Below are 14,471 nucleotides of genomic sequence, written 5' to 3' on the forward strand. Positions count from 1 at the left end.
CGGCCCTGCTTGACTTCCCCGCCCGATCGCTTGCCCGACCGTTTACCTGGGCAATTTCATCCCTTCCCCTGGGCTCGCTCGACCCGGACACCAACCACTTCAACGCCACCCCGCGCCGCGTTCCTACTTCTCCTGCACGCCACTCGGGGCCACTCCCGCTCCATCGATGTTGAAGACGTGGTTGAGCCATGAAAACATTTTGCAGTGGAGGTGGGAGAGCGCGCCAACCTTCGCCTGCAGTGATCCTTGTCCCCAACCCACGGGAATCCAAAGTTGCTTACCCTTGGCCTCGTCCAACTGGGAGAGTGCACCGAAGATGCGGTACGTGCTTTCTTCCAGCGACCAGTACAGCGTGTCCTGTGCCCCCGTGATGAGCGCAGGGCACTTCACACGGTCCAGGATGCTCGTGCCGCCGTCGTCGCACAAGCGGTAGCGAGCTAGCTGCCGATACACCTCGGCCGGGGTGTCGGCACCCGTGGCGAGCATGGCGTGCTGGAACTCGAACCGCGTCTGAAAGTCCCAGCGCTGTATCGCTGCCAGGAGCCAGTTGAACAGGCCATCCCCCAGGCGGTCGGGCCACAGCACGCGAGGCATGCGCGACGTCATCAAGTCGCCCAGGTTGTAGAAGCCATCGATCGAGATGACTGCTGAGACACGCGCATCCGTTGCGCCCCTCAGGGCAAAGTAGCCACCCATCGACGCGCCAACCAGGGCGATGCGGGACACATCCAACCCCAGCTCCGGCGTCTCGCCGCTCAGCCCAATAACGTGGTCGAGAACAGCCCCAATCACAACTTCCCAGTCCGGCCTCAGATAAGCCCGACCGTGCTTGCGGCGTACCACAACCCCCTGTCCCGGGCCTTCAAAGACGAGGCATGCGTATCCGCGGACCCGTGCCCCGCTCGCCATGCCGAAGAAGAGCTCCTCTTGGGTCGAATCATAACCCCCCGTGACTACCAACAGCGGCGTCTTCATGCGGTTGACCGAAGGACCGGCGCTGCCATTCGCCGGAAGGAACAAGTACCCCGGTAGCATCGTGTTCTCGTACGGGATTTGCAGTATCTTGACGGCGCTGTCTAGCAGGGGGCAAGCGTGTTGGAAATTGTCTGACGCCTTAAGCAACGCTGAGAGGAGGCGCGGGTCGTCGGGCTGGACGTGGAGCATGAATTCACTAGCCCGCCGGTAGTTGGATGCGCGCAAGAACGCCCATAGTGCCCCCTGTCGGTCGCCCACCCGGAGAGCCTCATCTGCCGCCACCTCAACTTTCTCAGCAGCCTCCGTCCAAGCTTCGTACCAGCTCTCGGGGTCATCCTGTTTGATCTCGTCCGTCGCCTCCACCCACTCGCCCACATCACAGCCTTGGACCGGCGCCGTACCAAGCACCCGCAGTAGCTCGAACCGGAAGAACTCGGAGAATCGGGGCACCAGGCTCTTCATTCTGTCTTATTCGCTTCCAGCGTCGCTATATAGTATTCCCGACCAGGCGTTGATGAAGATGGCAGTCGAGGAAGCGTCAACGATAATCGCCGTCACAGCCAGGCTGGACGTTGGGCGCGGCGGGCTCATATGTCCGATTTTCTCGTCAGCTCCCCTCCATCAAGCGCCTTGGCTACGACGCTATCTAGGTCCATTGCTCTCCTAGTACCCCAGTCCAAGTGCTTGAGTGGCCGGTTTATCGGTTCCCGTGCCGGCCTACCGTACGTCCTAGGCTTCAATAATGCTTATCACACCTTCTCTTTTCGTAAAAACGCACATGCCGACTCGTGGGATTGAATACGGATAATTATAGGTGATTCCGTTTATATCTACCCCCTAATTGTAGAGTTACAGCCAGCAGGGGATTAGGCTGACGCCTCCTGCGTTAGTAAGTAACGTACCTACCCACACCTCTACAGCAAATTGCATCGAGCGTCTGTCAAGCTGGGACAGCCAATTTGTAAACATCAGAAGATGGCAGAACTGCTTTCTGAGCCTATCGCCATCATCGGTGCCGGGTGTCGCTTTCCTGGGGGAGCAAGCTCACCATCGAAACTCTGGGAACTTTTGAGCAACCCTCGCGACGTTCTCACTCGGATACCAGCATCTCGGTTCGATCCAAACGGCTTCTATAACGAAGATGGACGTCACCATGGGGTTAGTATGCCCAAAGAAGTTATATCTGTTAGATGATCGCAAGAATACGTTGCTAACCTTTGAAACCTGAAGAGCACCAACGCCGACAAGGCGTACCTGCTGGAAGAGGATATTCGTCTTTTTGACAATGCTTTCTTCGGCATCCGAGCAGAAGAAGCCGAGTCCATGGATCCCCAGCAGCGCATTCTGCTCGAGGTTGTGTATGAAGGGCTCGAATCGGCAGGCTACACCATTCAGCAACTTCGCGGCTCGTCAACTGCCGTCTACGTCGGCCAACTCAACGGTGATTTTTACGATGTGGTGCTGCGGGATGTCGACAGCGCACCCCAGTACACAGCTACGGGCACAGCGCGAAGCATCATGTCCAATCGCATCTCATACTTCTTTGATTGGAAAGGCCCGTCTATGACCGTCGACACGGCCTGCTCGTCCAGTCTGGTCGCTGTACACCTCTCCGTACAGGCCCTCAGAAGTGGCCAGTCGACTATTGCTGTCGCCGCAGGCGTCAATCTCCTGCTTGGCCCCGAACAGTTCATATTCGAATCAAAGGTGCGTGTGATCAGTCGCTCCGTGCCAAGGTAGCGAAGTTGGATGTTAACGCTTGAGTTCCCCAGCTGGGCATGTTGTCCTCACGAGGCCGGTGCGCCATGTGGGATGCCAGCGCTGACGGCTACGCAAGGGGAGAGGGCATTGCCGCTGTGGTTCTCAAGCCACTCTCCCAAGCATTAAAAGATGGCGACTCTATCGACTGTCTTATCCGAGAGACTGGCGTCAATCAAGATGGTCGTAGCACCGGTATCACCATGCCCAGCGCGGTTGCGCAGGCCGACCTCATTCGGTCAACATACCTCCGGTGTGGCCTTGACCCTCTTTCCCCAGAGGGTCGTTGCCAGTATTTCGAGGCCCATGGAACGGGTACCCCAGCCGGCGACCCGGTCGAAGCACAAGCCGTGCAATCCGTCTTTTTCCCATCTGAGAGGGGGGCAAAAGACGGGGACAATACAAACTGTGACTCCCTCCCCGTAGGCTCGATCAAAACTATCATAGGACACACGGAAGGGACGGCGGGACTAGCTGGCCTGCTCAAAGCCGTGCTGGCTGTCCAACACGGCATCATCCCACCGAATATGCATTTTCAGTCTATCAACCCTGCCGTCCAACCATATTGTGAATCTCTTCACATCCCACTCTCGCCACAGAAATGGCCGGTCCTGCCCGAGAATGTCCCCCGGCGCGTCAGCGTCAACAGCTTCGGCTTTGGCGGCACCAATTGTCACCTCATCATCGAAGGTTATCAGATACAGAACAACAGAGGAAGTACCCACCTGGACCCGTGCGGCCCTGTTACTGTCTCGGCCAACTCGGCTACTTCGCTAGTCTCGGCCGCCGCGTCGCTTTCTCGAGTGCTGCAGACCGAGGTGAAACTCGCTGACATTGTCTGGACACTCCAGATGCGGCGGTCGGAGTTCCCATTCAAGGCCAGTTTCGCGGCTTGCGCCACGAAAGAAAAGCTAAAGCAGCAACTGGACGACTGGCTTGCTGCGAACCGACCCGACAGTAGCTCTGGTCTTCAGCCCTCCCGGAGTCAGCCTCTCCCGCCCCAGGCGCGGTATCCCCCCATCCTTGGCATCTTTACTGGCCAAGGCGCGCAGTGGCCTCGCATGTCGGCCAAGCTGCTTGACAAGTCGTGGCGCTTTCGTCAAACCATTGAGTCGCTCGAACAGGCGCTTGCTACGCTCCCCGATGCGCCGTTGTGGTCTCTGCAAGCAGAGCTCCGAAGGCCGTCCGAACTGTCACGCATTCACGAGGCAGCTATTTCCCAGCCGCTCTGTACCGCGGTCCAGATTGCCCTTGTTGATTTACTCTCGGCCGCCGGCATCAGACTGACCAAAGTCGTCGGCCACTCCTCGGGTGAAATTGCCGCGGCGTATGCGGCGGGCTACTTGACTGCCTCCGACGCCATCCGTATCGCTTACTATCGCGGCCTGAGCGCCCTCCGTGCTTCTGGAAAGGGGCGGATGCTAGCGGCCGACATGGCATTGCGGGACGCCGAGCTCTTCTGCGCCCGGCCACGATTCGTAGGCAGACTCGCTGTTGCTGCGAGCAATTCACCGTCCAGCGTGACCCTGTCTGGCGACATCGATACGATTGAAGAGGCGCTTCGTATCCTAGTCGATCAAGATGGTGTCTTTGCGAGGGTGCTCAAGGTCGACACGGCATACCACTCGCATCATATGCTGGAGTGCACGCCCGGATACATCGCGTGTTTAGAGAGATGCGCCATCACAGCCTCGGATCCCAGCACGAAGGATTATGGCTCGTGTGTCTGGTATTCCAGCGTAAAGCCCGGGCTAGCGATCGATCCCGGCTCGCTTAGTTGCAGCTATTGGGTCGATAACATGACGAATCCGGTATTGTTCTCTCAAGCATTGGGAGCTGCCTTGGCAGATAACACGTCGGGATTATCGTCTGAGACTGTGGTTGCGCTGGAAGTTGGCCCGCATCCTGCGTTGCAGCGACCTGCTACGGACGTAATACGAGCCATGGGACTTGACGTCGCCTACTCTGGCGTCTTGCGGAGAGGCACAGACGATATGGAAGCCGTGTGTGCGGCCTTGGGCTTCGTCTGGACGCAGTTTTACGGAGGATCAAGACCGGTTGTCGACTTTGAAGGCTTCAGATCCGCCTTCTTTGCAGAAATGGACGAGTGCCGCAGACCTCGTCTGTCTAAGGACTTGCCAACCTATCCCTGGGACCATGAACGACCACTGTGGAGAGAATCCCGTGCATCCAATCAATTCCGCACCCGCAACATCCGTCCTCACCACCTCCTCGGGACTAATATCCTCAGCACCAACCCAGCCGAGCTCCGTTGGCGCAATATCATGAAGTTGAGCGAGATGGAATGGCTGAAGGGGCACAGGTTCCAGGGCCAGGTCCTCTTCCCAGCTCAAGGATACGTCAGCATGGCAGTCGAGGCATGCCTTACGCTCGGGAGAAACAGCTCCCCACTCATGGTCGAGCTCGAGCAGCTTGTGATCCATCGCGGTCTCGCTCTCCAAGGAGACGAGTCACCTGGGACCGACGTGTTTTCTGCATTGACCATTTTGAAGCGCAGCGAGCAGCAGATCATGATTGAATTCAATATTTGCAGTGCCCCAGTAGACAGCAAGGCAGATGCGGCGCAAGTTGACCCTGCCCATCTCAACTTTAGCTGCCGGGCAAGGCTGGTATTGAGGTCCCCATCCTCAGCATCGACCCCGCCAACCACCCCTTTGCCGCCACGAGTCTCATACGACCGTACCCCCATGAGTCCAGTCGATATCTCCGACTTTTATTCCGCTCTCGCTTCAACTGGCTTGGAATATTCCGGTGATTTCCTCGTAGCCCGTATTGAGAGGGCCAACGGTTTCTCAACTGTCCGCTTCAACCGGCCGAGGGTAAACGGCCTTCACCTACATCCGGCAATGTTGGATGCGGCTTCACACTCCCTGCTCGCAGCCCTATCTGCCCACCAAGAGGGGATGCTTGCAGCCACATACCTTCCATCCGCGATTGAACGCGTGCGTGTTGATGTCGGCCGGCTTTTCCAGGCTTCTGCGAGAGGGGACATACGGGCGCAGAAGACAGAAGGCTATGACAGTCTGGACTTGATCGCGGACTGCCATGTCCGCAAGAAATCGCCGACTGAAGTCTGCTGCGACGTTGAGATCTTTAGCGGAGCAGATGGACACCCGGAGGTTCAGATTGAGGGTTTAACCTGCTCCCCCTTTGGCGGCTTCACCGAGAGGGATGACAGGATTATCTTCTCTCACACTGTGTGGAAGAAGGATATCTTATCTGGAATTGACCTGGCCACGGATGGCAACTCGGACAATTTTGACCTTGCTAAGCATGTGGACGAGACAGATTTGGTGGCGCGGGCGGTGTACTTTTATCTCCGTAAACTACGAGACAACTTCACCCCCGAGGATATCCCAACCGGCAGCGATTCTCAGGCACACTTGACCAGTTACTGGAACTGGGCCATCAACCATACCCTAGCTAGGATCGAAGGCGGGCAACACCCCAGAGTGCAGAAGGAGTGGGCGAGCGATTGCCGAGAGGATTTGCGAAAATGGAGCCAACATGTCCCGGATCTTATCGACTTGACGGTGGTCATGGCTCTGGGTGAAGCGTTGCCAAACGTCCTCCGGGGCCGGGTCCCGGCTCTGCAGATCCTGATGCAGGACGACATGCTTACAACTTATTATCAGAAAGGACTTGGCCTCGAGCGAGCAAACAGGCGTGCTGCTGCTGCCGCCGCACAGATCATTCACCGTTACCCTGACTTGCATGTTCTCGAGGTCGGCGGCGGCACGGGGAGTGCAACCCTTGCCATCCTGCCCCGTCTTGCGGACAAGTTCGCATCCTACACCTTTACCGATATCTCCTCAGGATTTTTCGAGAATACGCGCGAAAGGCTCGGGTACCATGCTGCACGAATGGTGTTTCGGACTCTTGATATTTCACGCGATCCTATCGACGAGCAGGGATTTGAGGTTGGCGCATATGGATTGGTGGTGGCATCCAATGTGCTGCACGCAACGCCAAAGATGGTTGAAACACTGCGCAACTGTAGACGGCTGCTCCGCCCAGGAGGATATCTGCTGCTATTGGAGAACACGGCGGGCGCGATATCCACCGAGTTCATCTTCGGCACGTTGTCTGGCTGGTGGCTCGGCGCAGACGAAGGGCGCGAGATTTCTCCCCTCGTCGACGAGGCACACTGGCATGAGCTCCTACTGCAAAGCGGATTTTCTGGAGTCGATGTGGTTGCCCGCGATGTGGACGACGATCTTCGCTATTACACCTATTCTGTCATGGTGAGTCAGGCCGTCGATGACCGCATTGCTCTTCTTCGCGAGCCGCTCCACACAACTACCCCTGGTATCACCACCCCCAAGCTCCATAGCGCCATTATCATCGGCAGTACGCAACTGGCCGCTAGTAATACCGCCAAGGATGTTGCCACTCTCATCTCCCCCTTCGCGGAGAGCGTAACCGTGTTGGACCAACTTGAACACCTCCATGGCCAGTTTCCGCGCGACACGGCCGTCATATGTCTGGCAGAGCTGATGGAGCCAGTTTTGCGAGACGTCACGCAACAAAAACTGTCTGCATTACAAAACATCCTCTGCAAATCCACACACGTCCTCTGGCTCACAAAGGGGCGGCTCAGTGGTGCCGAACCTCACGCCAGTATGGTCCTTGGTATTGCGCGCTGCGTCATGTTAGAGCTGCCCGGCCGACCGATGCAGTTCGTCGACTGCGAAGACCAGGATATGAATTCATTATGCGCACAATGGACCGCAAATGCCTTTTTGCGAATGGTGTGTCTCGGTCGACCCGAATTTGACGAAGTCCTATGGAGCAGGGAGACCGAGATCGCAATGGATTGCCACTGGAATGAGTTGTTACCGAGGCTCATACCCGACAAGGAACGCAACGACCGATTGAATTCGAGAGCGAGGACTATGGTTGACGACGTTTGGATGTCTGAAACAAGTCCACTGCGTCTTGTCCCAACCCGGGAAGGCTCATTCGAACTTCACCGGTCTCCCGAGTTACTATCGGCACGGCAGGAACGCCGTAGGATATCCGTCCGGTTTTCTTCCGTCTGCGGATTCAATACAAAAGAGGCAGCTGAAGCTTTGTATCTGTGTATCGGCGCAGAGCAAGAATCGGGTCAGCAAGTCGTCGCTCTCTCTCCCGTCAACGTCTCCTGTATTGAGGTTCCTCATGAAGTCATCTGGAGGACGGATACAGGCGATGAGATAAACCCAGAGACCTTTAAGCGCCTCCTGACACTGATTGTTGCCGATAGTCTCGTCTACGACGCGCATGGATGCATCTGGGTTCACCAAGCCGACGCGATTCTCGCCGAGACGTTGACCCAGGTAGCAGAGCGCAATGGGGCGAGAGTCTTCTTCAGCAGCTCCGAGGATCCTACCGCATTATCAGAGAACTACACATTCATACACCCTCAGACCACAGCTCGAAGGCTCGAATTGATAGCTCCCCAAGAGGTCAGCGTCTTCGCAAACGTGAGCAGCGGCAAGTGTAAGAACCCAGCGTTGGATTGTCTGATTCGTGCGTCAGTTGGCAATATGACCAACGTATTCGAAATGCCGCGCCTTATCACTCGCTCCGACAAGGATCCTGCGCAATGGACAGTGGAGTTAGCCTACAACCAAACACACTTGTGCCGTGCAATCTGCTCTTACCTCGATGAGACGAGGAGACAAAGTACAGCAGTCAAGGCCAATGAGAAATCGGGCTCCCGGGTGATACCGGTGATGTCAATCGCTTCTGCCACCAGCAGTAGCACCCCCGACGTCGCAGACGTTGTAGATTGGACCTGTCTTAAGCAGGCCATCCCGGCTATGGCTCGGCCCCTCGATGCTCATTTTCTGCTCTCTGCCAATAAGACGTACTTCTTAGCAGGCTTAACGGGGTCCGTAGGGCTCTCACTCTGCAACTGGATGGCCGATCACGGGGCACGGTATTTTGCGTTGGCAAGCCGCAATCCGTCTATCGAACCCGAAGCTGCAAGACGACTAGCTCGCAAAGGAGCGACACTCCGCATTCTATCTACAGACCTAGCCGACTTAGAGAGTGTCGCCGCTGCCCGCCGCAGCCTGACAACTTCGGAGCATGGGCCCGCCATGCCTCCCGTCGGAGGCGTCGCCAACGGCGCCATGATTCTACGCGACAGAGCTTTTGAAAACATGTCGGTTGAGGACTTCGAGGCTGTGCTTCGCCCCAAAATTCAAGGATCTCTCAACTTGGAAACCGTCTTTGGCCATCAGGACGACCTTGACTTTTTCATCTTCCTCTCTTCCGCATCCAGCGTGCTAGGCGTTCCCGGTCTGGCCAACTATGGCGCAGCCAACCTCTTCATGTGTGGTTTGGCACAACAGCGACGGCGCCGCGGCGCTCCGGCCTCCGTCATTGATATTGGCGCGCTCGCAGACGTCGGCTATCTTACCCGCGGGTCCAATTCCCACGAGGTTGCCGAGCTCACTCGCAAGCACAACTCGAAACCGCTGTTCGAATCAGACCTCCACACCATGTTTGCCGAAGCGATATATGCCGGCTCGAGGAATCTTGAGAAAGAGGCCGAAATCATGACCGGCATTGGCCTCTGGGACGTCTCAAGTCCGGAACAGGCACGCAGGCCAAGTTGGTTCAACCAACCGAGGATGTCACATTATATGATCCGAAGAAGTGACGCTATTGCCTCTGATAGCTCGAACCTGAAATCGTCTGACAACGAAAAGCCTAGTATTCTAAGTCAGCTTGCCAGCGCTGGGAATGATACCAATGCTGCCCTGCGCATCTTGGAGTTAGGCCTGGTGGAGAAAATAGAAAAGGCTCTGCAAATGCCCGCTGGCTCGCTGGACGCACACTCCTCGCTTCTGTCGCTCGGCATGGACTCGTTGGTGGCGATTCAGGTGCGGTCATGGATTGCTGAGGAATTAAACGTCAACATGGCTGCGCTGGGGATCTTGGCGAGCCCATCCGTGAGAGATCTAAGCGCCGAGCTTCTTGCACAGTTGCCAGATACACAGCTGAAGGGCGGTGCGAGCAATAATTCCGAAGCAGGGGATGTTAACAGCGAACTCTCACCAATTTCGACACCTGTCTCTTCGGCTGTGACTGATTCCGGCTCTTCTGGACCATCAGTTCCGCAGCTCGTTGCCGGATCTTCTGGACCACTCGCCGGCACGGGTGTTCAAGAAGAGGTCGCTGACGGCTTGGCCGTCGCGGATCTCGAGCCTCTGTCTAGAGAAAGGGGGTCAGTGCATGAAAATAAGGAATTCAGCGACCATACTACGGCCAATGGGGAGATGCAGAGCTATATCCGCGAGGGTGAACTCTCTCACGGCCAGAACCGGTTGTTCTTTTTGCACAGATACTTGGTGGACAAATCGACGTATAACTGTGCACTTGCTGGCAAGATCCATGGCACCCTCGATACCACCAGGCTGGCGGCTGCTATCAAGAAGGTCGTGTGGATGCACGAATCACTCCGAAGCTGTTACTTCTTTGACCACTCTTCAGGTAAAGGCCGTCAGAGAGTCAAATCAGACACGGGCTCCGTGTTTGAACACCGCCCGAGTGGGCTCAATGGAGATGCCGAGTTGAAAGCCGAACTTGACCGGCTGCAAAAGTACGAATTCAACCTCGAAGACGGTGAGGTGGTCAAGGTTACTGCGTTTTCCCAAACTCCCACCAAGCATTTCATCATAATCGCCTACCACCACCTCGTCATGGACGGATTTAGCCTTGTGGTCTTTCTTCGCCAGCTGCAAGCTGCATACTCGGGCGCACAGGAGCTGGCAGCACCACCGCTTCAAGCCATCGACCTAGTTGGGGAGCATCTTGAAGTTTGTTCTGACCCCGCGACGCTCCAAGGAGACGTCGAGTTTTGGCGGGAGATCCATCATGACGGACCCGCCCCCTTACCCCTGTTTCCCTTCGCCAAGACCAAGTATCGCAAGCAGCCGCTTGACGCCTATGGATCTCACAGCTTCGGGATCAAACTGGATGCAGCCTTTGCCCAGCGCGTTAAGAATAAGTGCACCAAGCTGCGTGCGACGCCGTTCCACTTCTATCTCGCGGCGTTGGCGGCCTTTTTGTCGAGGTGGCTGGACATTTCCGACCTCTGCATCGGAATTGTTGATGCGAACCGTCCCCGAGACAATACAGACACGATCGGCTACTTTTTGAACATGCTTGCGTTGCGATTCCGGCTGGACAGGGACTCTAGCTTTGACGAGCTGGTCTCGCAAACTCGCGAGATTGTATTTTCCGCGCTAGCACACTCCACCACGCCGTTCGATGCCGTACTCGACCATCTCCGCGTTCCTAGGGAGGCCCATCATCCGTTGTTCCAGGCGGCCATGAACTACCGCATCGGCCATGAGTCGACGCGTTCAGTATGGGACGAATGCGAGGTTGAGTGGACCGATATGGTCGTAGCTCGTAACCCATTCGATCTCCATCTGGACATTACTGAGATTGGACATGGAGGTGGCGTCTGGATATCCCTGGGAGTGCAGAGCTACTTGTATTCGGCTTTCGATGCGGACATGTTGGCTAAGTCGTTTGTTTGCTTGGTCAAGAGTGCTGTCGATGCCACTGAGACCCGGATTTCAACGACAATTCACAGCCTCTGCTTGGCGGAGAACGCCCAGCGGCAAGCAGCGATCGACCTCGGGCGCGGGCCTGACATGCGTCTGCATCCTGTACTGCCACAGACCCTTGTTTACCGCCTCGACCGAGTAGCACGCCGGTACGCTAACGACGTTGCCATCAAGGATGGGTCGGGCGTAACGTTTACCTACGCGGCAATGACACGTCTCGTCAAGGTCATCAGCCATTCCTTGCAACAAAGCGGGGTGTGTGTCGGGAGCCGTGTCGCCGTCTACGTTGCTGCCTCAGCACACGCCCTATGTGCCATGCTGGCCGTCATGCGGCTAGGAGCCATCTATGTCCCGCTGGACCGACGCAATCCGGCCGAGCGCTTGGGACTCATCGTTGCGGATAGCCAGCCGCAGGTGCTGATTTACAAGGGCGATCAGGACTTTGGCGTGGTTCTCAGCCTGAGAAAACATGCAGACTTCGCCGTCCTCGATCTCTACCACCTAACAAAGCCTGCCGAAGGACTACAGCAGCCACTGGAGGAGCCTGAAGTTGACATTTTGGCCACACCAGACGACCCTGCCTGCGCTATCTACACCAGCGGCTCCACGGGACGGCCCAAAGGCGTCCTCATGACGCACCGTAACCTTGTCAACCAAGTCTATGCCGTCCGAAGCATGTTGAAAATCGGCCGAGAAGTCGTACTTCAACAGTCATCTCCGGGCTTTGACTGTTCGATGGAGCAGATATTCGGCGGCCTCGCTCACGCGGGGACCGTTGTCGTAGTTCCCGAGGAAGCTCGCGGGGACTCGGCCGCTATAGCAGCAATCATGGTGGCCGAGAGCGTCACCTACACCGTCGGCGTGCCGTCTGAGTATATGGCGCTGCTTACTTTCGGTCGAGAGACACTCAAAAAATGTTCTACATGGCGCTTAGCTGTTAGTGGTGGTGAGAAGTTGACGGCAAGCCACGCGTCTGGGTTTGCTCTGTTGGGTCTGCCTCAGTTGAAGCTCGTCAACGCGTACGGTCCAGCCGAGGGCACCATCTCATGCAGCCGTGGGTTTATCGATTATCATGCCGTTGCCGATTCGATGGAGGACCCGCACGTGGGCCGGGTCATGGCTAATTACTCTGTTGTCATTGTCGATGAGGACCTAGAAACGGTCCCCATAGGACATCCGGGAGAAATCTGCATTGGTGGCGTGGGCGTTGCACGTGGATACATCAACCGTCCGGATGAGGAAAAAGAGCGATTCCTGACGGATCCTGAGTTTTCCGGAAGGTACCACCTCAGAGACAGGCGGTTTTACCGGTCTGGAGACCTCGGGCGCATCATGCCTAGCGGCGTGCTACACTCCCTTGGCCGCGTTCAGGGAGACAGCCAGGTCCAGATCCGCGGCGTGAGAGTTGAACTCGACGAGGTGGCGGCTGTTATCGTGCGAACTGCCGGTTCCGATGCAATCAGCGACGCAGCAGTGTCATTGCGGGAGGGCGGTCTGCTGGTTGCTTTTGTGGTCGTCACCCCTGGATCGCCAGCAGACGGGCGAGCTTCGATGTCAACATGGCTAGAGGAAGTGGCCACGCGTTTGCCGTTGCCAATATACATGCGCCCCTCGTTAATGGTGCCTGTCGAGGAGCTACCAAGGACAGCGAACGGTAAACGGGATCGGCAGCGGATCGATACTCTCCCCATCCCGGATGGCTGGATCGGAGCAAGCAGCGGGGCCGAAGAAGGGCAAGATCGGTTGACAGACCTTGAGCAACAAGTCAAGCTCAGTTGGGAACAAGTCCTCCCTGCTACAATTCGTCCGCCTACCTTCGGCCGGAATTCGGACTTTTTCCGCGTTGGGGGCAACTCGCTGCTTCTACTCCATCTTCAGGCAGTGTTGAAGGCCGGTTTTGGAGCGCATATCTCACTACCAGAATTATTCCAGTCCAGCACTCTTGCCGGCATGGCGGCATTGTTAAAACCCGGGCCGTTGTCACACTCTGAAACCTCAGATATGGATTGGGCCAGCGAGGTGAAATCTCTCACCAATGGAGTAGTCGTCCCTTCGTTACCATTCCACGATAATCCAGTTCCCCTACAACCAGATGGCTTAACGGTCCTCCTCACGGGTGCCACTGGCTTCCTCGGCACACATCTCCTCTCCCATCTCATCGCCAACCCTCGCGTCCGCACCGTCCACTGCGTCGCCATCCGCCCGGACCCGTCCGGCCGCCCTCGCCACGTCAAGCTCTCATCACCCAAAATTGTCGAACATCCCGGCGACCTCAGCGACCGCTACCTTGGCCTCTCAGAGGAAACCTTCACCCGCCTCGCGAGAGAATGCAACCTCATCATCCACAACGGCGCCGACGTGAGCTTCCTCAAGACGTACGCCTCGCTCAGGGCGCCCAACGTGCTCTCTACCAAGACCCTCGCCGAGATGGCGCTCGCGGGCGGCGCACCCGGGGCCGCCGTGCCCCTGCACTTCGTCTCGACCGCCTCGGTCGCGCGCTTCTCCCTGCTCGGCGCCGGCGCCTCGGCGCCGCCCCTCCCACCCATCTCGCTCCTCGGCTCTCCGCCCCGCAACCCCCACGCCGCGGACACGGAGGGCTACGTCGCGTCCAAGTGGGTGTCGGAAGCCCTGCTCGAGCACCTGGCCGCGTCGCGCCCCCTGCGCGTCCACATCCACCGCCCCGTGTCCCTCGCCCTGGACGGCGCGCCGGCCACGGATATCGTGGGCGCGCTCTTGGCGCTGGGCAGGCAGATGGCGGCTGTGCCGAGGATGGGGCACGCGGAGGGCCGGGTCGAGGGGCTCCTAGACCTCGCTTCCGTGGAGGAGGTGGCCGGGGAGATTGTGCGTGCCGCGGGGGAGTCGGTGGCGGTGCCATCGGGAACTAAGGAACGGGGTGGTGAGGTGGTGTTTGCGCATTACTGTGGCGGGAAAAAGATCGTGCCGGGCGAGTTTGCGAGGTTTTTGAGTGAACAGATCGGCAGAACGGTGGAGGAGTGGGATATGGACAGATGGTTGCGGGATGCGAGGGTGAAAGGGCTTGATCCGCTTGTTGGGACCTACCTGGAGGAGTGGTGGAGAGGAGGGAAGAAGCTGGTGTTGCCTGTTATTAGCAAGAGTTGAGGGGCGTGACGAGGGGTGATGGACAGA

General features: G+C 57.4%; 2 protein-coding genes across 2 annotated transcripts; one reads left to right on the plus strand and one right to left on the minus strand.

Moving 5' to 3' along the window:
* Window positions 1-123: 123 nt before the first annotated feature.
* MFIFM68171_03688 (uncharacterized protein) lies at window positions 124-1,437 on the minus strand (the record flags this gene model as incomplete). The annotated part of the gene is made up of 1 exon (XM_071059109.1): window positions 124-1,437. The coding sequence occupies one exon, from the start codon at window positions 1,435-1,437 to the stop codon at window positions 124-126; it is 1,314 nt and encodes a 437-aa protein (XP_070915210.1).
* A 513-nt stretch (window positions 1,438-1,950) lies between these two features.
* Window positions 1,951-14,444, plus strand: MFIFM68171_03689 (uncharacterized protein; the record flags this gene model as incomplete). Its single annotated transcript, XM_071059110.1, has 3 exons — window positions 1,951-2,133; window positions 2,206-2,682; window positions 2,748-14,444. The coding sequence occupies 3 exons, from the start codon at window positions 1,951-1,953 to the stop codon at window positions 14,442-14,444; spliced, it is 12,357 nt and encodes a 4,118-aa protein (XP_070915211.1).
* Between the last annotated feature and the right edge of the window lie 27 nt (window positions 14,445-14,471).

This window comes from Madurella fahalii (genome assembly GCF_045866475.1).
Source record: "Madurella fahalii IFM 68171 DNA, scaffold_2, whole genome shotgun sequence".
Classification (NCBI taxonomy): Eukaryota; Fungi; Ascomycota; class Sordariomycetes; order Sordariales; genus Madurella; species Madurella fahalii.